The sequence below is a fragment of the Centrocercus urophasianus genome, unplaced genomic scaffold, assembly GCF_019232065.1.
Source record: "Centrocercus urophasianus isolate 14NV4802_14NV808 unplaced genomic scaffold, USGS_Curo_1.0 seq_20, whole genome shotgun sequence".
NCBI lineage: Eukaryota > Metazoa > Chordata > Aves > Galliformes > Phasianidae > Centrocercus > Centrocercus urophasianus.
In genome coordinates this window covers 18286926-18312090 of record NW_024884756.1, presented here as the reverse complement: position 1 = coordinate 18312090, position 25165 = coordinate 18286926, and the positions used below count along the sequence as shown (strand labels likewise).

Genomic DNA, 25165 nt, shown 5'->3' with positions numbered 1-25165 from the left:
GTCAGATGTAGGTTAAGTCAGTGGGAAATCATTCTGTCTGCTTTAATGGGGTTTGGCTCAACCTCATGTCCTTGTGTATTAGTAAAGCCTCTGTTACCACCATACAGGAATTCTTCAGTGAAGAAATGCTTTCTCATTTTTTTAAGTGAAGCAATGAGCATAGTTTTCATAGAGTTTTCTATCATCCTTTGGAAAGTAAATATTAGTTGCTATATTGAAGTACTAATCCTGCAAGCTTGTTTACTTTTGGGAATTTTAAGTGTCTTTTGATTTGAATAATATTATCCTGTGAATGAGAGCTGAAGCATCAGGTCAGTCTCTTACTGTTTCAGGAAAGGAGGGAAACCCAGTGTTAACTGGATGCTTTCAATTAGATTGCTTAGAAAGTAGGAGGTATGTCTAGATAGAAAAAAATGCTTTGTTATTTTAACTGTTAAATGCAAGATGTCTGTACATGCAAGGGATGAAACCAGGTTGTCACATGTATGAACTTTGGAGGGGAAATAAAATGGACAACTTTATAATTCCTTGGATTTAGAAACAAGATGGACTTAAAGGTGGAATTTCAGAATACAGTTTCCATGCTATTTGCAAGTATATGCTGTCTTGACAAGCGGAAAAATAGTAGTGTTTTCTTAGTGTATGTTAAATCTGCTCAACTATGCTTAGCTAATGTTTTTCTTGTCTGCTGTAGGTTTTGTAAAAGACACCGGATTAAGTCAAATTCAAATGTTCCATGTGTTCCAAAAGACTTGTTGATGATGTCAGAATTGGTTCTTCCACAGTTTATCTTTAGTCTCATTCAGCACTTACGAGAGGGATATAATGAGCCAGGTATGTTTTAAATTTACACACATCTAGCATGTCGTACTATTGATCCTGAAGTCAGAATCAATTTAAAACATGTGCCTGTGAATTTTTGAGCATTATATGTTAGTTCATTTTATAGTAGTCATAACTGTTCTGCACTGCGTAGGTCTTGGACAGTTTACATTATGATTATACCAAAAGTTCTTGTTATGTGCCTTTCAGCTCTTGATCTGCCATCAGAGAAAGACCTTCATAAAATCCTCCAGGTTTTGGAGCCTCACGTTTCCTTTCTAGAAGACTTGACCAAAATGGGAGGAGCAATGCGATCAGTTCTTACCCAGGTTTTGACTAGCCAACAGTTCTATAAAGATCTCAGCTCTGGTATGTTTGTGTTATTTCTAGTATTCATATGTTCAAATTTTGAAGACCTTAGGTGTCGTCTTAAATTTTATCGCTTCATTTTCTGCGAGTTTTTAATCTAACTTCTCAAAACCCAAAGAAATGTGTGTTCTTGAGAATATTGTTATTGTTGTTAGAAGGGGGGTTAGCAGAAGACCTATAGATCACACATCTTTTGTCTTCCATGTCCCAGATAACTGTATGAAGATGCATCATTTCATGAGTTTTGTAAGAAATCCATTCTCTTAAAAGAGAAGTGAATGTGGCAGATTGCAACTGCCAAGTAAGATGCATTGCACTTATTGGAACGCGTTCAGTGTACTTCAGGAGAATGTCTATTCTTGTAGATGCTACTGGAGGAGACCTTTGAAAAGCAAAAGGTCATTATATGTACTGCAGTTCTGTGGAAAGTTTTTTCTTTTTCTTAAAAGCAAATAATCCTGTCCACACAATTATTTGTTTCAAGTTGCAAGGAATCTGAATGCATTTTAAATCATTCTTGGCATTCTCTTCGTTCCCCAATCCTAAGCTCCATATTGTCATTTTGTGATTAGAAGGTATCATTTTTGAGTCTTTTCCATATTTCCTTTGCATAGGTAGGGAACAAATGGTAATCATTGTAGCTATGTTGCCCTAATTGGCTTGGGCAGTAGTTAGCTGAGGAACAGATAATCCTCATATATTTGAAAGGACTTGTAAAATGGAGAATAGGTGTCTGAAGTGGATTTCGGTTTCTTTCTGGGTAGGGAAAGCAAAGAAGAGGATAGCAGAACAAAACCTGCACTTCTGACTTTGAATGTGAAAGCTGCATAGCTAATATGTTGCTGTCATGTTCTTCAGGTTTTCTTTTCCTTAAACATCTAGTACATTTTGTTCCTCTAATGTTTCTTTTCCGTTTAAAATTCATTTCGTAGAGTCATAGAGTTGTGTGAATTGGAATGGAACCTTAAAGGTCATCTAGTCCAGCTCCCCTGTAACAAGCAGGGACGCCTACAGCTAGATCAGGTTGCTCAGGGCCCCATCCAGCCTGACCTTGAATGCCTCCAAGGATGGGGCTTCCACCATCTCTGTGGGTAACCTATTCTAGTACCTCACTACACTTTTTCAAAGAACTTATTTATATCCAGTCTAAATCTCCTGTCTTCTAGTTTGAAACCATTACCCCTTGTCTTACCATGCAGACCCTGCTGAAGAGTCAGTTTTCTTTTTTCTTTACACCCCTTGGTGTCAATTTTATGTCCAAAGCATGCACTGTGACTTGTCTTCATTAGGCTGAAGTGATAGTAGTGATAATATCCTTTGAAGCAGTTTTTGTTAATTGCAGCTACAGTCCTAGAACTTTGGAAGAGAAATTCCAAATATTACAAGTTAGATGTGGAGTGTTACCATTATGTCACTATATTCCCTTCTCTGGAAACTGTAGATCTATTTAACACCAAGTTAGAGGATGAAAAAATTGAGAAGGTCTCTGGTCTCTTAGGTTTCAGTTCATTATGTGAAAAACTTGTTGGCTTCTACTTATCAAAATTGTACATCTTTTTAAAATGTGGACACTTTTAGATGCTTGTACAGAATATTACAGCAACAGCTACCTGGTTCATATATGTTCTGCAATGCTGTTTTTCATGCGTATTCAAGGTGTTGGAGAGAATGCATGTGCGAAGAAAAGTCATGAAAAGTACCTCATTGCTTTGAAAGGCTCAGGACTGGCATTTCCTGAGGATAAACTTGCATGTGGCATGGAGGAACAAGGAGCTGGTACTAGCACACTAGCCATTCAAGGTTTGTGCAGAAATAAATTAAGAGATAACACATCTCTTTATTGATGTTTAAAAAAAGTTACATTTTTGAAGGCAAACCTCAGTAAATCTTAATGAAACCTGTTATTTAGTGCAGCACCAAGTTGCAGGACTCGATTCTGTCAATAATGTTGAGCTTGTTCTCTTTTTGCTCCTAACATGCTAAGCGTCATTTTCCTGCCATAGAATTAGTGGAATTTGTGTAGGCAAGATGAAGTTGAATTTGGTGGAATTTTGTCATTGCAACTAGGTTAACTCACCTGCTCACAGCACTTCAGTAAGAATGTTGTTGATCAGTAAGGACTGTTGTAGATTTTTGCAATTTCTGAAAGAGCTTGTCTCTGTTTAGTACGGTACATTGGAATTGTGCAATGTTTTTGGAAATCCATTATTTTGTATTCTGAGTATTGCTTGGAAATCTTCTCAGTAGAGCCCTTGCATTCTTTTTAGAAAGTTAATGTAGTTTTTTTTGTACTAGTTCATTAAATATCATAAAATATTCTTCCAGTATAAGACTTATGAAAGAAATCTCTGATTTTTCTTATTTCAAAAGGTTTGGCAGGTGCTACGGCAACATCAGGACAAGGGGATTCTTCAGATGAGGTAAGACTGATTTTAAAGGCTATAATGAGCTGCAACAGTATTAAATGGAGAGATTGCATCCAAATCCTGCAAACATTTACTCATCTACCACATTTTTTTTCTCACATCTTATGCCCTCCATTTACTAAGGGCCTTTTGGAAAAATTCTTATTTCTTCTTACATCATTTCAGTTCAATTTATGTAAGTAACGCAGAAGAAACCATGTGCGTAGTTCAAAAGTTCAAGTAATTTGGGCTTGAACAAAGCAAACTTAAATCACACGATGTTCAGAATGGCACTAGCAGCTTTGAGCACCTGAGAATCTGGCTGGACTGGTGATAGTGGCAGTGAGAATTTCTCTGAACATAAATTCCCATGAGTAGTCTTGACCTTATTTACCAAACAAGTTGAGGAGGAGTAAAAAGGGGGGAATCTCTTCCCTCTTAATGAGGAAAGTTGAGTTACTTTTTCGATTTATTCTTTTTATTTTCTCCTTATTATTTAAGACCAATTATCAACCAGTGAGTCTTAGTAGCAATTCAAATTGAATCTTAGACGTATGGTAGGGCTAGCATAACTAACTTTAAATTATGTGAAATAGAATTTAAAACTCCTGTGAGAAATTACATGTGAACAAGTATTGAAGTAAAAACAATGTCTGTGTATGTTTAAAGCAGTTGTATGATACACTTGCCTCTGTTACAAGCACAACAGCATCTCGTATGCTTTCAGCAGCTCTATTTATAATCTGGCATTTTCAGAATGTTGTAGTTTTTTCACCATCACTTGACAAAAAAAATAAAAAATAATCTGCAAATGACTGCTAACAGCCTGGCAGGCTTTTAAAGCCTGGCAATGGGAAAGGCAGTGCAAGTTAATGGTAATAAGCTCAGATAATACTTTCAGTTAAATTTAAAATGGCTCAGTATGCTTCGAAGTGTTTTACCTCTGCCAGAACAGGGGAGTAAACTAAACTTGTAGAAGTCTGAAGAGAGATCAGATGTCAGTGGCATTTCTGTTGGGAAAGATGTCCAAGATGAAGGTAGAGACAAGTGTATATTAGGGGGAAATTTTTTTTATTGGGGTAAATTTCAAGGTGAAAGTATTTTTATAAGTAAGGAGGGAGATACAGTAATTGTACTGTAGCTTGTGAATTAGAGATGTCTCTTATCTGGAAAGGTTTTTCTTTCTGATCTCCAGGGTATAAATATATACAGCCCTTTATTGTATGTAGGTATTTTATTACATTACTGCAGATGTATCTTGAATTGTAAATTGCATAACATTTATTATTTGAATTTAGGATAGAAGTGAGACACCTTAGGTGCATTGTTAAATATTCTGTTATGTAAAGCAAATCTGCGTTTATTTCTGCTGTTATTTGGGTGTATTTACAGAGTATTATCAAGTGGGTAAAACCAAGATGTTTTACATTGGTTTTCTTGTGTGCTTATTCTTTATCCCTTGGCCTGGGAGATGCAGTGTGACCTAGCATTCACTGTCTCAAGGCTGTTAAAATTCCTGCAATTGACATTAAGATTTAATACTTACTTTCTGTACCATCTGATTTTATTAAAGGGGAAGGAGGGAGCAACAGAACAATCCCACAAAGTATTTCTCATTGAGTTGCTGTTAATTTCATTTTCTTGACAGTGAAATGACTGTACAGTTGCAGTGAAGACTGTTTAACTTTTTCTCATATTTCAGAATGGGAAATGCCAGAATAATAGTATTGAAGTTCTAAATCCAACACTTTAATTAAAATTTGCATGCCCAAGTACGTGATTTTCTGACAACTCTTAACAACTCTCTGACTTCACTGAGGCTGCTGATGAGATTGTCAGACTTGAAACTATCACCTTTCTAGCAATAGGAGCTCAGAATCCTTGTCTTTAGGACAGGAGATTTAAATTGCAGACTCTTCCAGTTCAAAGTAATTTCGTATCAAGTCAGATTTTTGATTTGGAGACTTTAGTCTCTGTGGGGTAAGCGTTGTGATCAGAGACAGCATGCTGAGAGCTGACTGGCTCCTGAGTGCAGAAGTGATGTGTTTATGAACTCCTAGGTCTCTTGTGGTCTGTAATTGCGTGTCCATCCTTAAAAGTTGGCTGCAGGAAACGGTGAGAAAAAACTCAGCCTTCTCATCAACATGATACTTTTGGTCAGTACTTACATCTAAAATATGAGCTATCTTTCTCCCCGCGGAAGAACAGTTATTAATTCAGTTCTCTATTCTCTCTCTTGAAGTTTGGAACTGAAGCAGGGCAGTTGTGTAATGAAGAATAATATTGTTCATGTATTTGCATTATACATATTGATTATATATCATGCAGTAGATATTTGCATTTGTTATCTCTCATTTTATTAGCACCTGCAGGAATTATTCTTCAGTGTTTCATTAGGACTATCATTATTAGAAAATATATACTTAGCATTTAATATCATCCTGTAATGTCACATTATTTTCTGATACCCGGTGTTAGATTTTGTGAAGTGGTGGTGAGGTTTTTAACTTGCATTGTGTTTCGGAACCTTTGCTCCTTCATTTGCAGAGTACATTGAGAGCTTCAGATGGCAAGTGCCTGCATGAAGGTTTTCTTTGATTCAGTAGGGAATAGGCAATTTGAATTTGCTTCTTGGAGATGTCAAAAAGACTTTATTCTTGAATCAAAACCTTCTGTTGATTAGAAAATGACCAGCTGGTTGTGCCACCATCTTTATAGTGCTAAACATTTTTGTAGTGATCATTTTCAGAAATCAAAGCAGCTTACTGACAAAATTAATTAAATAGATGCTGTTGTCTGAACTTGCAGATGATAAGATCGCCTGGGGGGGAAGGGGGGAATTGTGTTATTCCTAAATTGTGTTATTCCTAAAGTGGTATTGCACTGCCTTTGTTTCCTGTAAGCAGCAAAACTTTTGTGATAAGAGTGTATTCAGGACATTTCTGATTTAACTTGATAGTTGAACCAGAATTTTGAGTGCATGCAGACTCTTGGCAATAACGCTGTAAATATGCAATTGTAACTTTTTAAACTCTTTCCCTATCCAAGGAGGACCAGGATGGTAGCCAAGGTGTGGGCAAGCGCAAGAGGGTGAAACTAAGCAGCAGCACCAAAGGTATTTATGTAAAAAGTTCTGATCTCAGTGTGTTGTATCTGCTTTCTGTCTATCTTAAAAAATAAATAAATGTCTAGGGATACTATCATTCATTTCCCTTCCCAGGCACTGTGGTGCTGGATGTGGCAGGTATTAAACATGATAAAGTATGAAAAGAATAATAACAAGATAGTTCTAATTGGCAGTTTTGATTTCTCCTGGGAGTGAACGCAACTATCTGGAAATCTGACCAATCATTTTGTCACCTTCATGTCATTAGATGACCCCTAACAATTTTATTTTCACACTGTGGCTGACAAGATTGCAGCACATTTTGGCAAACAGGTTTTTGATGTGTTCGCAACTTTTTTTCATTGTGCTACTACACAATGTGATTGTGTTCTCAGTCAGGCAAGAATGGTTCTCTCTGGTTCTAGTTAGTCTTTCTGTAATATTTTTCTGGTAATGCTTGAGGAAAGATATGTGGCTGAAGTCTCCTTTGTTACCACTTTGTTATTTCCCTAGAGTGAAATTAATCCTGTGTGCAGTTTCTAGCCTGAGATGAGTACCTCTCATCAGTGTGAGTTTTAATTGAAGAATGAATAAGCTAGAGATAAGGTAATCCTATCCCCTGCTTTTCCTGAGGTTTTTGTGTTTAAAATATGTTTTAAAACTTCTTTCGTGGGAGTATGAGGAGTCTGGTATGGGAAGCAGAAATCGCAGAGTTTGAGAAAAGAACATTTGGGTGAAAAGCAGTTGTGAAAGTTGAAATAACATTCTTGTAAAGGCTTTGAAGTGAAGGTTTGGAGTTTGAATTTGAGATGTGCAAGTTCGTGGACTCAGTAGAAAGGAATGAAAGTGCTGTGAGGGTTTCAGAAAAGGCAAACTGCTTATTTTTGATGTTTTCGGATGTGATGAAAAAAGATTGGAAAGGTAGAAAAGCAGAGAACTGAATGTTTTGGCATTTGTGTTATTAAGAGGTGATATTAGCAGTGATACGTGGAAGATCATGAATTTTCTGAAGATGGGTGCCTTGATTTCTGTATACTACAGCAGTAGATGTTTTTATAAGCAGTGGTAAGAGAAGCTGAGTGGAAGTTGGAACAAATCAGAATTAACAGAACAGTATATTGTGGAAGCAGTGATAGTTATGGAGAAATGCAAGAAATGTATTGTCACACAAGGAAGGCTCTCTTGAAGATTGTTTTCTTGCCTATGTTGTAAGTTAGTCAGCTAATGCAAGAAAAAAATTGATTTTTCTGATGTGTAAGAACTGACTTTGGGAAGTAGGCAGGGAGGAAACTTGGAGATCTGGAACCTGGAAGATCTGAAAACCAGTATCAGCAATGGCATTTCAGGAAAAGTGGTTCTTTAATTCAACATTTGGTTTCCTCCCAGGATTGTAGTCTTCCCCCCACTGAGGTATTCCATGGACTGTGCTCATGATGTTGATAGCTCCTAATATCAGCCCCACAGGAGGGAGTCTGCCAGTGGGGGAAAGGGTAAGTATCTGTTTTTATTAAATATTGAATAGTTTTCTGAAGTTTTCAGTATTCATATTTTATGTCCAATTTGGTATAAAATAAGAGTATGAAAAGAAAATTTTAGAAAACTGAGTATTGAATAAAAACAGATTTACCTTTTGGTACAAGCAGACTCCCTCTCCTGTTCCAGGTCTGTATTGGTACTGGCTTCATATTGGAGTTTTTTATATGCTGGGGATGTTGTAGAACACTAAGCCTCATATTCCAGTAAGATGTTTTGAAACAGGCTGTGGTTCTGTGATTTCTTCAAAGATGTTACTGTTTTTATACTGAGATGTTGCTGGTACAGGTGTGCAACTGAGTTCTGAGAGATGTTTTTATTGTTTCTCTGTTTTAAGACTTGCATTCATCTGAAATACATAATACTTAGGACAATTTTGAACCCGCAGGCATTATTTCTTTTTCTTTTAGTTTGTTGAAAGAAATTTGATTGTGTAGTGCTTTTCATAAGTATGGAAACATTAGTCCAAGTGTTATTAAAAAATTTTGCAAATTGGGTAAGAGCATTCTGCTTACTTAAATTCTGTAGCAGGTATACGTGTAAACTGAGTGAAATCACTGTATAAAACTGTTAATATGTGCTGTCAGGGAAACTGCACATCTGTAACAAATAAGGTGTTGTGTTACTTGTCTTCATGCCTGGTGTTTTCACTAGGGCACTTGAAATGTGCTTACACATGTGATGTCTGGATGGAGAATTTCAGTCTGCATGGCTTCCAAGCTCTCATGGGCAGTAAATTCACATACGTAATTTCTTAACAAGACATGGGGAGGAAAATGTATATGATTGATCAAATATTTGCTGCAGTAGGTGATGTGTGACACCCTACAAAATATTTTGTGAAAATTAAAACATCTTTCATGAGCCTATGAAAGTAATTTTTTACTTCAGCACTAGCGAAATATACTTAGTGAAATATTCTCCTCTTTGTGTGACTTGCTGGAGTCCCTAAAACTTAAAATGTTCATTATTTCTCATCATCTTTCACAATTCCTGAGATATTTTGGACTGATTAATCACTTGACCATGGAACTCTGACCTTTGGTAATGGTAAACAAGGATCCCTGCTTCACTAGTAAGCACAAAGCCATTCAGGGCAATCCCTAAAGCTGTCATACATACCTCACTAAAGTAGTGAGTCTCCAAGGCTAGAACATGTCTTGATTCAGCACTTCTGGATCTGTGCTGATGGAATCATTTCGTGCAGTCCCATCTGTAGTATGGCATTCTGCATGCAATGGGTTTGTCTCCAAGTCAATTTTGAATTATAAAGAAATAATATTACCATTTTCTGTAGTCTGTATATACTGTGGGAGTGAACAATACCTGTTGTTCTTTCGAAGAATGATGGTAAAGAGACTTTATGTTTTACCAATTCTTTTAAATAAAGTTAATTAATGCTGTTATCATGCCATGACTTTATGAGCAGTTTATTCTAGTAGAGATCAATGTTTGTGCAGTATTGCTGCGAACTGTATCATAAAGCTAATCTCCTTGAAAACTTCACTGACAAACTGAAAAGGTTATTTGGTTTCTTTATAGGTACTCCCCAGGGATGTATAAGTGAGTGTCAGCGTGAATGAGATGACAGAGCGAGCTGCCAGGAGTTCACTGGGGATGCATGAGACTTGTCTCTTACACCCTCTCATTATCTGATCAGGGCATTAAGGTGGCTTTATATAAAGAAACAAAGCAATAGCTTTGAGGAAGACTTGAGATACATATAACTCTTGAAAACTAAGTACACATATTGCTTTAAAAGTCGGAATAGCTAATACACTGTTGTTTCTGTTAAATTTTAGTGCTTTGCAAATGGAACATAAGTGTTCTTATGGGGTAAAACAGTTAAACATAAGTGGTTTGCTGTTTTCAATTTGGCAAAGTACTGCTGTACATTAACTGCTTCCTTCCTTCAGCTAAAGAGTGTAAATTGCTGAGACTGACTAGAATGGGTGAAGCTGTTGCAGTAAGGTGATACAGTTCAATGCAATCAATGAAGACTGGACTCTGGCAGAATTATACTGAAAACCTCATTGATTTTTCTGGGGGATTTTTTTATTCTTGTGTAGTCTGTGCTGTGTAGTATTGGCCGTTTTTGGTTTTCCTCAGGGTTTTTGAGAAAATGTAGAGTGCATTAAGATTTTCTTAAGCTTTGTTAGTTCTATGTCAGTGCAGCTGCACTATAGTTATTATTGATTAAAAATTACAACGTAATTGTTACACATCCCCTCCTCCAACCTTTTATACAGATCAGTCTATCATGGATGTTTTGAAGCATAAATGTTTTCTAGAAGAATTGTTGTTTTGGACAATAAAATATGAATTTCCACAGAAGATGGTGACTTTCTTACTCAACATGCTGCCAGATCAAGATTATAAGGTACTTGTCTTGTGTCATTTGCATTTTTTCTAATTCTCATATTTAGTGCATATTATGCCTTACAGAAGACTGTACATCTTTATATCTGAATAATAAGCAGTGAAATAGTGCGGATCATTTACTTGGTTTTGATTATGTGCTTTAGACTTTAAGAAAATAATATTTGAACAGAGAAGTGGACAAAGCAAGGTTGAGAACTTCTGAAGCAGCAGTATTCATTTTGTTTTCATGCTTTGTATGTTTTGTTCTTTGTTGTTTTTCTCCTATTGTCTGGCTGTTAGTTCACATTTGCATGTGTTGGATATTTTTTAGATTTATTTTACTTTGTGAAGTGTATTTTTATCGGTCAGAAAAGTGGATCAAAGCTAATGCAGTGTAGCATGTTTGGTAAACTACCGTTCCTCTTGAAACTGATGTAGTAGACAGTAATTTCTCCATCTAGACCTTTATGATGTGAGTGTTCTTGCTGCAGCTGTGCCCTGTGCAGCTTTGGCAGCCTTCTAGCTGTTTCCTTAAAGAGCTTTGCAGTTGTCCATACCAAGTGTCTCCTGGCTTGGAGTCATGAAGGCTGGATGTCATCTTCCTGTGTTAAATCTTGGTGTGCAGCCAGGTTTGGTTGTTTGCTCTACATGTTCCAAGACCTAATATACATAGCAGTCAGGCTTAACATTTTGCTCCGATTGTGTTTTATCTTTGAGCAATGCTAAAGTTATGGATCTTCTCAATTCCTGACGGGAGGCAAAGATAAAGAAATCCTTAATTCCAAGCATGCAGATTTCTTCAGATAAGCCCCTTTATTATGGGGCCATCCTTTATTCATACCGCTTAAAACCTTGCTGCATTGGAGCAAAGGATATGAAGATAACTTGCAAAAAAGGGAAGGATAATACATGAATCTTCGTCTATGCTTCATCCATGTCAAGACAGTATTTTGATTAGTGATACCAACTTAGATCCATCTTGGTCCTGGATTCAGCTAACACGTAAGAAGACATGAGGACTACTAAACTGATCATCTCTTATCATAAAGTTTGAATTCTTCTTGATATTTGGAGACTCATGTGGACATTCAGTTATCCTGATCCTTTGCCAGCTTAACACCTGCCTGTGAGAACACCCAAATGTTAGCAGCAAACAGAGGAATCTGGTAAGTGTTGCTATGTTTACCTTCATACTATGTAATAACCAAAGTTTTTAATGAGCTTAGGATCATTTTTCATTGGCAAGAAGCCTTAGTCTTCAGTGAATGTCATCATAATATTTTTCATTGTGTGCTGAGGATGGAGATTTTGGTATATTTGCTTCCTGCTGACTGCCACCATTTATCTGTAAGCAGTCTGTCTTTCAGTCTCTGTATTCTATGTTTAAACTAAAGAATTGGTTAAACATTGCTTTTGTTCTTTTTAACAAGTTAATTGTTTGATTAAATTTAACTCAGCTCCTTTATACAGACTTAGCACAGCTCCTAGGTTTTTGAAATCTTTTAGAATTTTTTTTTTTTAATTGCTGCTATTGTCTGGAGGGGATTTTTCAACAGTAAGCAAACTCAGAGCAGGAAATACCTGTAGGGATATAAACTTTCTAGAATGATCTCTCAGCTTTCTGCTACTTTCTCCCATTTCATCTGTACCAGTGTATAGATGCTGACAGTGTATACTGTCGTCTTAATTTTTTTTGTTGTTGCTCTTCTGGCAACTTGTCTGATTCTTCTTGAGGTCGTTAAACCATCAGAATTCTTTTGTGAGGTTGATTTTCTGATAAACTGAGCTCACTAGCCAGACAGGTGGGCACAGAGTGGCAGTGTCTGTACATGTGTGCATTTGCTGAAATCTCTGGTCTCCAGCATAAACAGCTGACTAAATCCACATAGCCTACACAGCAGTCAGTGAACCACTAGCAATCTCTTTGCACAGATTTTTTTAAAAGAGGGGAACGAGTTTTCTTCTAGGGTTTCAATATTGGGAAGAGTGGTATGTTGAAAGTGGTAGACTGAAATAGCTGTTAACTAGCTTTATGATCTTTTCTTTACAGCACTTATGCCTGAGGCATCCCTTCTGGCACTCTGACATTTGAAGATCAGAAGACTTGCAAGTGAAGGAAAGGAAAATAGCTGAGAAACTTACTGGAGCTTCCAAGAAATTGCAGGGACTGGCCTTCATGTAACCAAGGAGAAAGCAAAGCAGTGGTTGACTCTAAGCAGAAACCTGGAATAGTAAAAAATCATTCAAAAGTGGTGCTCTACTGTGATCTGGAATAACCAAAGTGGTGAAATGCAAAAGCATCTGATAATGAATCAACAAGCTGGATGTTAAAGGCTGGATGTTGTGTTGAGGGACATGGTTTAGTAGGAGCTATTGGGAATAGGTGAACGGTTGGACTGGGTGATCTTTTAGGTCTTTTCCAACCTTGGTGATTCTATGATTCTAAGCATGTTTAAATATATAGTTCTATATATATAAATATATTCAGACATCTCCCATAGTGAAGGTTGAGGTAGTTAGAGCAGTTGGACTTCACTGATTCCCAAATGCACTGTTCAGATGTACCAGTTCTGTAGAATAGTTTTTTTCTATTGGAAACTAAACTTTAGCACAACTTTCACCTGGCAGCATGAGAGATGGAAGTTCTCTCTGACTGAATCAGGGCTTTGATGTTAGGATCCTAAAAAATATGAAATTGTTGAGTGGCAGCCAAAAGAAAAGGTGAGATGAAAAAAGTAACTTTTTACGTAGGCTAGAAATTCAGGGGCTATGCAAGATCATACAGTGTCAGTGAAGGTAATTAAATATGTAGAAAATGTGTCTGTCTTAGGAAGGCACTTCTTGCAAATGGTTGGAAGCTGAGCTTGGAAAAATGTCCTCTGTCATATCTTCATTATTGTGCCGTTCTGTTTTTATCTTGTAGTTGTCTGTATAGTGTTAGCCACTCAAAGGCAGGACACTGAGCTGATTGGACTGATTAAACTCACTGTGGCTATTCTAATATATGGACTTCAGTTAACCATTATTTCAGCATTTTAACTTCTGACACTGAGTTTCTTTCTTCTCTCAAAATTGGGAAGGGCTGTATTTGTTAAAATCATTTTAAAAGTATTAAAATAATGCTACTAGCATTAATATACTAACTTAAGATGCTAAACGTGTCAGTTGTGTCTGAGGCTTAACATTAGTAGTGTTTATTATAGATGCCATTGCTAATGATTTCAGTTGTACCAAACTATCAAACTTTATTTTAAAGCAATTTGTATGGTTCAAGCTTGGAATACAGAATGCTACTGTAGTAACTCTGAGCAATTTAGTAGTCTATGAATATGTTGGAATGTATTTGCTGCAAGAGGCTGTATTGAGAGGCTGCAAATAATTACTGTTGTGCTGGATGCTGTGAGTAGATGTTTTCTGTTATTGTATAGGTTGCCATTGTTTTGGACTAGTTAAAGCAGGAGAGTTAAGCTATGTAGTAATGTTTCCTGCAGTGACATACCCTGGTTTGTTTGGTTGTGTATTTATTTTGCATCAGCAACTTGATCTTTAGTTTTCAGAATATTTAGTGGAAGAAGCTGTCTTTGTGCCTAACAGTGGTGTGTTATGCTGTTGAGATGTTTTTGGGAATGTCCTCTAAGTGAGAAATAACATGGTAATGCTATAGTTGAAATATGAGAGTACAAAGTTTTAGGCAGGTAAAATGATTTTTGATTTGTGTACAGTCTAGTGAAAACACATGTGATATAGAGTGGTTTTAGAGTTTCTTCTCCTGTGTATATGAAAGGTTAGTACCAAGAAGGAATAGGCATAGAGTTTTAGGTATTGAGCAGAAAATTTTTATCACACTGCAGCTTGTATTTTCTTTTCCTATAAAGCAAAGCAAGTGCAGATGGTGTTAATTCAGAACTTAAAGAACTGAATGTTGTTTAAAAGCTGGCAGATATGCCCAAATGTATATGCGGTACATAAAATTGGTTTACAATCAGTTGAGGACTAACAAGGTGTACTAAGACTCATATTTATCAATATATGTTAATACTGATCTGGTTTTAGGAAAAAAAACAGTTGAGTCATTAACAAGCTTTGCTACTCATTACCCAATTATTTAAGGGAAAGCTCTAAAGATTTATTAAAAAGGAATAGGATACTATGATAGTAGGTGAAATTCCATGTTGAAGCATCATCCTTGACAGATTAATCAAAATGTTTCTGAATAGACAGGTGATTTCAATTGTTCAAGTTACAGCCCTTTTATTAGGTGCCAGTGATTTCATTGTGGAGTATCATTTTGGGACATCACACCCAGCTCTAGGTTGTGGAGTAAAAAAAAGATAAATTAATGTTCTAACATTACTATTCTCACATGCATTCTGTGACTTTTCATTCTGCGTTTCAACATTTCTGTGTTCATGGATTTTATTTTCTTTTCCCTCACTGAAGAGTTATAGAATAAGATTTAATTTTGAGGTTATGTAGTAAAATTGGAGGTATAAGTTACTCCTTCCTATAAAGAGGTATTTTCAAGTGAACAGTTTCTAGAAACTAGACCTAGGACCAGCAGTTCTGATTTGTCATGGCAACTTGATGTTTCAAGGGTGTACTGATCATGCTTCTGTAGAGGAAGAATGAAAGAAAGAAAACAGTAATTTTTGTGTGGTGCATGTTAACGTCAAATTTCTTTGTAATTTGCAGGTTGCTTTTACCAAAACTTTTGTTCAGCATTATGCTTTTATTATGAAAACACTGAAGAAAAGCCATGAGTCAGACACGATGTCTAACAGAATTGTGCATATCAGTGTTCAGTTGTTCAGCAATGAAGAACTAGCACGCCAAGTAACCGAAGAATGTCAGCTTCTGGACATTATGGTCACAGTTCTGTTATATATGATGGAAAGTTGCCTTATTAAAAGTGAATTGCAAGGTAGGTTTTGATCACTGAATTTGTGTTTGTGTGCTGTAAGGTAGCTTGATTAATGGGAAATACATCAAATTCAAATGTTTCAGAAGTTCACAAGAGAAACTGCATTGTTTGGACTTTTTGTGCACCTTGGCAGTATTCATAAAAGGCACACCTCTGAATTTGTGCGAATCTGTTATGCGTCTCTTCAGCATCACCACTACATCTACTTGGATATGAACTGCCAGTTTTGCTTCGTTTTGGCACTAGTATGAAAGCTTTCTTAGGAAATTGAATTTGCCATGTTTTTCTTGAGGAAAACAAAACAGAGTTTCTGTCAAGTGGCTGTTAACAAGTGAGCACAGAGGGAAGAAGAATTTGCACACCTTGTTGCGTGGATCTCATGACAAAAGTTTCTTTACTTGGCCAGACTTAGTGATTTCAGGAAGGTTTTGAACTGTGTTAAATGCTCCCAAGCATACAAGTTATCTTCAGCTCAGTAGCATGAGAATCTGTGAATATTAGAAGTTTTGGTGCAGCTACAGTTCATGTGGCACTTCAGAGATTCTGAACTTGTTCGATCTGAGTATTTCTCCTACTTAAGTGGCATCTGTGTTGGTGAGTCCATGATAAAACAAATTCAAGTTTTGCGGAGAAAAGGTTCTTTTTTTTGCAGATTGTATGTGTGTTACTGCAAGGTTACAGTAAATCCAAATTGCTATTTTTATGTAACTTTATTTTAAAATACCAACTTAGAAAATAGTTCTTATTTCCTCTTTTTTAGACCCTCTTTTTTTTTTTTTTTTTTAAACATCTAGATGAAGAAAATAGTTTACATGTTGTGGTGAATTGTGGTGAAGCACTACTGAAGAATAATACATACTGGCCCCTTGTTAGTGATTTTATAAACATACTTTCACACCAAAGTGTGGCAAAGAAGTTTTTGGAAGATCATGGTCTTTTGGTAACATGGATGAATTTTGTATCATTCTTTCAAGGTATGTGCTTTGGTATTGATGTTTAAAGTCAGTGTTAATACAAAGATGTTAGGACAGCTTAATATTTACTGTAGCAAAATCCTTATGCTGCTGTATGTAAATATTTCCCTAGTATTCCCAAACTGCGCATTTCTGGAAGGTAACAGTGTGTTCTGGAGATCACAGGTAGATTAGGAAAAGATCTGATTGATATTTATCTGGTTAAAGAGTAATTGCATCATAACCGAGAGATTCACAGTGTCATGATTCTTAGATTGTAGGTATTGTTAATTGTAGCTTGTGCCAGAAGCATTTCATTGATGTAGTTGGAAGTTAAATATTGGGCAAATAAACTTGGATCTTTTTTCTGCATATTGTTGTGAAGAAAATTGTGTGTGGATATAAAATAACATCAGGAATTATTTTTAAAAATTTGTAAATGTCTAGAAAGAGGCCTAGGTATTTCCATCCAAAAATTCTGTTTAGGTTACTGAGGTTCAAAGTAGAAGGGCTGCTGTCCATGTTAATGTTGTCTTAAAGGCAATGGCTACAGAGCCCAATCTAGAGACTTTATTCTTTGTAGATCTATTTATCTTCAAACTTCTTTGCAATATTCTACAAATATTGCATTCCACTTAGCCCTAGTTAGGTACTTCATTGTATAACTCTGCTTAAATTCTTGAAGGTATGAATTTAAATAAACGAGAATTAAATGAGCATGTGGAGTTTGAATCACAGACCTACTATGCTGCCTTTGCTGCTGAGTTAGAAGCCTGTGCCCAGCCAATGTGGGGTCTTCTGTCACACTGCAAAGTTAGGGTAAGACTTTCTGTAATTATTCATGCTTTATTCATGACTGATTTCAGACTTCTAAAATCTGAAAGGTCTGTTTTATATTTGTGTATCTTCTCTCTTCTTTGCCTACCAAATGATCAGCTTGTGTACTCTGTACGATGAATATAGAATTCATGCTTGTACCTAACTAATTGTTTGCAGAACTGATGATTCCAGGTCTAGGATGTGAACTGATTGTACATATGGAGTAACTTCTCATCTGATGAAGAGCTTGGTAGATGTCTCTGAGCCGTTTTGTCTTTGTTCAACGGGAAAGGAGATAAATAAGTCATTCCCAATGGGACTGTAATGTAGACTATGTCTGCATATAGACAGTTCATGATGATGGATAGTGGAGTAATTGTGTTTTTGTGTTGTTTTACTAATAACGTCTGGTAAAAATGTTTTAGTAATGATATCTGGGGGTATTTAGTATTTGCTAGACTTTAAGTTATATAAAAACGCAGTTAAGAAAAAGAAGTCCATCAGCTTATAGGCATATGTAATGTGTGTGTGGGGGGGAAAACCTTTTTATATTGTGATTGTTTATTCTTTTATTTAATGATAAGTTTGTTTCAAAGGTAAGTATTTAAGATGTGTAATAATGTACATGAGACAGTATACCTGATTTGAATAGCAGTTTAAAAAATGTGCATGAGCATTCTGTGCATTTTTTTTAAAGCAATTTTAATCAGGCAGTTGCAAAAACCTTCCCATGATATAAATGATAATGATACATTGTGAATATATCAGTATAACTTTTGAACACTGAATTAATTTTTTATTTTTTTGGCTTTTGAAAGTACTTCTTTCTTTCGACTGTAGGGAGAGGAGGATCAACTTTTAGATTAAAGCCTGTACAATTTTTTGTCCTGTCTGACTTTGCGTCAGATGTTTTGGTAGTTCTCAGTAAATCTATGAGAGAATTAGAAGTCTTGTAGTTCAATTTTTGTATGTGTTTAGTGAAACATGATGGGTGGGAAGAGATCTAAGCTTGTGTCTCATGCCTGAAGGAAAGCTGGCTGAGCTTTGTCGCCATAGAGGGTGGAGTAGCAGGATAGGAACATGGCTGATGCATTTTCTGATGAGAAAAGGGAACTGAGCAAGTCAACACTTGCGCCTGGCTGAAGCACTCGGCTTTTGTATGAGAAGTGTGTTATAGATTCCTAAGAGTGTGAGGCAGGTCTGGACTCTGTATTTAGAGAGAAGGGCAGATTAAAGGAAAAGACTCTGAAAAATGAGGGGTTTGTAGGTTCCATTGTTGGGAGAGTGGTTTGTTTTACCTCCTGCCATGCTTGCGTATCAGTTCTTTGTCCCTGGAAGGCGGTATATAGTTCTAGTATTGAAGTACATGGTTTTATGTGAGAAATATTTTATTATTAGGGCATTATAATACAGTTACATTTTAATACACAATCATGATAAAGCTCTTTATTGTTTTTAAAATCTGTGTAGTATTGTTTTGTCACTGCAGTTTGCCAATACATGAAATGTACATGAAATGAAAGATCTTTCAATAAATGAAACTTCCAGGATACAGGAATTCCTTTAGATTGTACGTGAAGACGATTCTGCTAATGTTGACACAACTTTATGTAAAATTACATGGATAAATTAGACAGTGAGCAGCTGATCAATCTGAAAGTACCTCAGTTCTCACCTTTAAAATATTTGTCATCTAGAGTAACTATGAAACTGTCCTAATGCTTACTGATTTTCATATGATGAGGGCATACATGTCTTGAAATAATCCTTTATTCATATTGGGAAAACAGTGACCTCTGCACTATTTTGAGTTCTGTAGTACAGTAGTTTCTCTTCCTGCAGGAAACACAAGAATACACACGGAATGTTGTTAGATACTGCCTTGAAGCGCTTCAGGACTGGTTTGATGCTATCAATTTCGTAGATGAGGTATGTATCAATGGACTTAAATGCTATGAAAACGTGGTTAACATTGCGAAGTAATGCACTTCTGTGTCTGATCCAAGCTTTTATTCCTGGTAAAATGTATTCCTGGAAAAAGAGTTGCTTTGTTGAAGTGAGTTTTGTAGTTAATAGTAGCAGTGTCATGTTATAGGATCCTGTATTTCTAGAGACTTAATGATTTAAATATATTGCTGTAATAGTCTTGCAAAGCAAGACCCTTGCTGTACTTCTGTTCCCCTGAATGAGGAGTGGCGAGACAGAAGTCCTCCGGTGATAAGATAATGGGGATGCAGCTTTGCTGTCTTAGAAAGGGATACTCTTTCATTCAGTTCTGAATGTCATTATCTACTGGGATGTAAGAGATTAACTACAGGAGACTGAATAAGGGATATTTCTGAATCCTCAGAAAGTAATACATTTCTGAATCTTCATGAAGCAATATATGAGGTTGGTGGAAAGTAAGTCCCTTTAATTAGGGCATGCAAGTTAACTGTTCTTAGTGGTTGTGAAAAAGATATTTGTAGATGTGGGTGGTTTTTTTGTGGTTGTTTTTTTTTTTTTTTTTTTTTTTAAATATATTATGATAAAATATCTCTTTTTATTTTTAGCCAGCTCCTAACCAGGTTACTTTTCATTTGCCACTGCACCGTTACTTTGCCATGTTTTTAAGTAAGGTAAGCATGTGTTTTCAGTTGCACAGAAGATCGAAATTCCCTGTTGAGTGTGATTGGTACAATGTGTGCTTGTTTCTAGGCTGTCAAGTGCCAAGAACTAGATCTGGATACTATCTTGCCAGATCAGGAGATGCTAATGAAACTAATGATTCATCCGCTTCAGATCCAGGTACGTATCCAAACTTCTGTGTTTGATGCATAGGCAGAAATGCATGATAAAAACTTGTCTGATTGTTTTAGCTCCAGTAATTTGAATATCCACAGAAACACGGAAGGATATGATTTGTAGAATATATTGATTAGTTAGGATGAATTTTTTTCTCCTCCTGTTTCCAAAATCAAATGTCATTAGTTTCTTAATTAGCAGTACAGCTCGGGAAGTATGATAATAATAGTCACTATAGCAGAATACCAGGATGGCCAGATTTAAATACAGAAGTTTCTTCATGAGGTAATTACTGATGGAGTGCTAGTTGAAAAAGAAACAACAATCTGAAAATCCAGAGTTTTAAATTGAGAATGAATTCAAAAGTGGATGCGGTTTCAGAAATACATTTATTTAGACAGTTGTATTTCTCCATAAATAGCAGTAAGCAGGATTTGTCATCATTGCTTTTATACCTAACATATTTTAAACATCGATTACTTCAGGTTTGCAGTACTTCTCAAGGTTTAAATAAATCACTGCTTTGTCTTTGATCAATTGAGTTGTATGAAATGGAAGCTGTTCTGTAAAAGGGTATGTTTCATAAACTTGCAGTAGTTCCTAATGATCGTGTTGATTCAATAGCTGTAAAGTCTTGTTTTTAAATTTTTATTTTATTTTCCCTGAACAGGCAAGCCTTTCTGAAATTCACAGCAACATGTGGGTTAGAAATGGCCTGCAAATTAAAGGACAGGCTATGACTTACGTGCAGTCTCATTTCTGCAATTCAATGATTGATCCTGACATTTACCTACTGCAAGTAAGTTAAGTTTTCTGAAAAGATAAGCCAGCGTCTGAAAATAAACTACTGAATAAAATGAATTTGTTCTCTTTCCACAGGTCTGTGCCTCTAGGCTTGACCCAGATTATTTTATTTCATCAGTTTTTGAAAGGTAGGATAGGAAGACAAAAGGCTCTTATTGAATATTTTGCTAACTGTTGACTAACTTATGCTATGTGAGAAAGAAAAGATACATATCCATTGTAGAAAAACTTTGCCTAGCCAAAGCTAATACTTATGTAAAGCCCTTGCAGAAAGAGTTACCTCACATCTTTGATTTTTTTTTTTTTTTTTAATTTTTTTTTTTAAATGTGGTTGGCTTTTGATTTACAGCGGAGTACTGAAACTGCAGATATTTTGCAGGTTTTTTTATTTTGGAGTGTCTTCAGCATGTGAGGGGTTGTTTGGTTGTTTTTTTTTTTTTTGGTGATGATGTGTGTTTGGTTTTTTTTTTTTTCTTCCATGCGTTCATATGCAATGTTTCAGGTTATGCTGACTCAAAGTAGAAACACCGCAATAGTAGGAGTCACAGAAAGGATGCCCGCTTTCTAGGATGTAGAATAAAGTGAGGGTTTGTTATTAGCTCTGTGCTCTTGGTAAACATAAATTGTTTTCCTGTGAGAAAGTGAGAGAGTTCTGTATTCCTGTATTACTTACATTTCATTTTGTATTTTTTTTTAAAGCTGTTTGAATAGTGTCCTGAGTAAATTGTGCATTTAACATTATATTTAATACTGGAGAATAATATTTCTGAATTTGCTCTTTGCTGTTTAGATTCAAGGTGGTAGATTTACTAACAATGGCATCACAGCATCAAAATACAGTTCTTGATTCAGAGCATGAAAGATCCATGTTGGAAGGAGCTTTAACGTTTTTGGTCCTTCTGTTAAGTCTTCGTTTACATTTAGGTAAGAACTACTACTATGCAAATACTTGCATGTAAGTAATGTAGCTGTTTGTTTTAAAGTCTCTCAACCTTTAGTCTCTGTGATAAAGCTGGTTAGCCAGATAGTAATGTAGAGTGTTGAATGCTTGGTTTCATAGGAGCTATTGGGAATAGGGGAATAGGTGAACGGTTGGACTAGGTGATCTTTTAGGTCTTTTCCAACCTTGGTGATTCTATGATTCTATGATTTCACCACTTACTGAATTTTAATCCCTTACGATTTGAAACTGGACAAAATATGTGGAAACGGAGAAAAAGAGCTTTACTGGAAATAAGTGGCTGAGTTGTGTTATGTGATCACAGAAAGATTTAGTATGTTTTTCAGAAAGACAAGCAGTTTTAATTTGTACTTGGCTCTTCTGAGATTGTGTCCGTTTCATAGTTTGTTCTCACTGCTTCTCAGGTGTGACTCTCCCTATCTTTTGTTGTGTTTTTATAGCACTGTATTATTATTCAACATTGCATCAAATTTAACTTGTGTTAATTGCAAATGGATGCGGAATGTGTTATGCTGTTTTACTGGATTTTTTATTTTGTTCTAGGAATGACAGATGATGAGATCCTCAGAGCAGAGATGGTAGCCCAACTGTGCATGAATGACAGGACACACAGTTCATTGTTGGACCTTATATCCTTGGAATATTTTAGCTAACATGAGGGAATAAAAATAGCAGGTACTGTGAGAATAATGGGATTTTGGAGCTTGAACAAGTTTTCAGCTTACATAATTGTAACAAATTGTGTAAAGATGTGTTTGTATATACATATTGTCAGCCAAAGCATTTGATACATCTTTTGTCTTCCTTAAAAGTAAGTAAGACTTAATAGCTTTAAACAATTTCAATACTAAATGTTAAATGGCTGTTTTGATTTTTATTGTTGTTTTAATACTGCAAAAGTCAAGTATGAGGTGAAAAGTCTGTTTTCCAGTAATGTTCCAGATAGTGTAGTCAGCATCACCTTTATCTGCTTCTTAGCCTTTGATTATAGCTAACTATATGCCAATGTAAAAAGAGGTCACTCATGTTGTATAGGCTTTTGCTTTAGATATCAAAAGCTTAAAATGCAAGTAGTAGCAATTCTGAATGTTGCTTTGAAATTAGAGTGAAATGTCTCTGTTCTGGGAGAAAGTGTCCAACTTAGCTGATAGCAAATTCTAGATCTTCGTGCCTGGTGATAACATTCATGTCATGTTCCATAACAGTTAATTTGTAAATTGTAAATAAATTTTCTTTCATCTTTGCTCATTATATTTTTAAATCCAGTTTCTATTTAATTTCTTTTCATTTGACTTATGCTCCTAATTATGTTCCTAATGTTTCAAATTCCCATTCTTGATTATTTTTAAGAGATTCGCTAGAGTATGTAAAACAAGTGACTCTTTTGAGCAGTCACTTCTCACTAAGCAGAAGTTCCCTTATTTTAAACACTGCCTGTGATTTGAGATATTTTCAGTAAGCTGATAAAATATTGCTACCAAAAGGAAAAGTTGCTAGTCCAAGATGGAGATTTGTTTGGTACGTGTATGAATCCCAAGCAATTCACTAGCATTCATAAACAGTTTCAAACACAAAAACATATTTGTTTACCCCATAGGTAGCAGTTCTTATTTAATACTTTGCTTTTGAGTAAGTATGCAGATGCAGCAAGTGGTTTCGCTTAAAAAAAAAAAAAGAAAAAAGTAATCTCCTAGCCTGGAGACTTTGAATCACTCCAGTAATTGTTATTGTTCTATAGCAGCTGGAGCATACAGACCTCTTGTGGTAAACACAGAGCATTGCTCAAATATAGCCTTTGGAATGAGTGACAGCATCAGCATGGAAGTAAAATGCTATGTCCTACAATTAAATTTACTTTTGCTTTTCTTAACACAAACGTTACATTCCAGAAAATCCCAATCCTAAAAGTGGTATTATTCCAGGAAGCTTAAGCTTTGAATCAGTCTTGTCAGCAGTTGCTGATTTTAAAGCTCCTGTTTTTGAACCCGGAGGTTCCATGCAACAAGGAATGTATACACCTAAAGGTACAGTAATCAATCAGTGTCGTCTTACCATTAATTCAGCAGTGAGATGTTTCACCAGAGGAGTTTTATTTTCTTTTTGTTTTAAACTAACAACAACAAAACCACAACAAAAAGCTCTGTTTTCCTTTTTCATTATTGTCTATTGCTTATAATTACTAACATTTCTAAGGACTGTTAATGGACTTTAGCTGTATGTTTTGTTATAAGTAAATGTCAGCTTGTAATATTAACCAGATATCTTTAGATAGCACAGGAAAAGTAGAGAACTGAACAGGTATGTTATTTATATTTCAATGATCTGCATGCTTAATCATGTGATATGTGATGACTAGACAGAAGTCAGATTTTTTCCTTAGAATTTAGGACTGTTTATACACGTGTCAGTTTCAAGACTAGGTCAAATTTGCTCACATTTTAATAATTTAAAAATACAATGGTACAGAATTTTTTGAATATTGCTTTAAGTTTCTTGATAGTTTACAACATTTTTTTCCAGTCAATAGTGAGAATCTAGAACAAAGTTCAAGCTGCACCAATTACAGAATATTGTTCTGTACTTCTGTAATTCATACAATGCAAAAATGAGACTTCTTCCCAGACCAGCTTGCCGTCTAAATTGGTTTCAACACAGTGTTAGTATATCAAAGGAGAGGAAGAATTTAGAACACAGTGTTCCATTACTGTTTCCTGTCACTGAGCAGATAAGCTTCCTAAGAATCTGAAATGCTCCTTGTGTTTTGGTTGCTCTTCAGCTCAAAGCAAAGCTCCATCCTGTGGGGTGTTTGAGTCTGACACTTTGAAGCCCCTTGTTTATAGGCAATGTTCATTTGTGTGTATGGAGGAGGCTGGTCAGTGTAACCATTACTTTAATACAAATTAACAACCAGTGATGTGTTGTATGAAGTTTTTTTTTTTTTCCCTTTTCAATAATCACTGCTAGAGATGCTGTTCTTAAGTCACTTGTATTTCTGTGCAGAATTCTCCCACTGCTTTGCTTTTTTTTTATTTTTTTTTTTAAAGCAATAAAATTTGTTAGAGTTCCTGCAAGGATAAAAACTGGCATGGTTTTCTTATGTATAGCTGTCTAAATGCTTATAAATCTTATAACTGTACTTGTTCTCAAAACGAATGGTGACATTTTGAGTGCTGTCACTAATTGGGGCTTACAGCTTGTCCCAATTAAACCAAGTCATGTTGAGATCACTTCAGCCTAATGCCTTGTTTCCCTGTAATTAGGGGGGAAAAAATCTACTTGGTGATCTGCAGAAACCCTACGTTTCAGTAACTGCTATTTTAGAAGGGG

The 25165-nt window shown here is 35.8% G+C and overlaps 1 protein-coding gene across 2 annotated transcripts in view; it reads left to right on the top strand.

Moving 5' to 3' along the window:
• Positions 1-25165, top strand: part of UBR3 (ubiquitin protein ligase E3 component n-recognin 3) — a 94866-nt gene that overhangs the window by 12444 nt on the left and 57257 nt on the right. The window contains exons 2-18 of one of the 2 annotated variants that reach the window (XM_042822618.1): positions 695-834; positions 1033-1191; positions 2848-2991; positions 3562-3611; positions 6645-6711; positions 10485-10615; positions 15289-15517; positions 16312-16491; positions 17156-17289; positions 19132-19218; positions 19842-19907; positions 19987-20076; positions 20744-20872; positions 20953-21005; positions 21668-21801; positions 22382-22467; positions 23721-23862. In XM_042822618.1, coding sequence (XP_042678552.1) covers positions 695-834; positions 1033-1191; positions 2848-2991; positions 3562-3611; positions 6645-6711; positions 10485-10615; positions 15289-15517; positions 16312-16491; positions 17156-17289; positions 19132-19218; positions 19842-19907; positions 19987-20076; positions 20744-20872; positions 20953-21005; positions 21668-21801; positions 22382-22467; positions 23721-23862 — 2021 coding nt within the window. Of the gene's footprint in view, positions 1-694; positions 835-1032; positions 1192-2847; positions 2992-3561; positions 3612-6644; positions 6712-8131; positions 8193-10484; positions 10616-15288; positions 15518-16311; positions 16492-17155; positions 17290-19131; positions 19219-19841; positions 19908-19986; positions 20077-20743; positions 20873-20952; positions 21006-21667; positions 21802-22381; positions 22468-23720; positions 23863-25165 lie in introns of those variants that run through there. The other variant, XM_042822619.1, reaches the window with a different exon arrangement.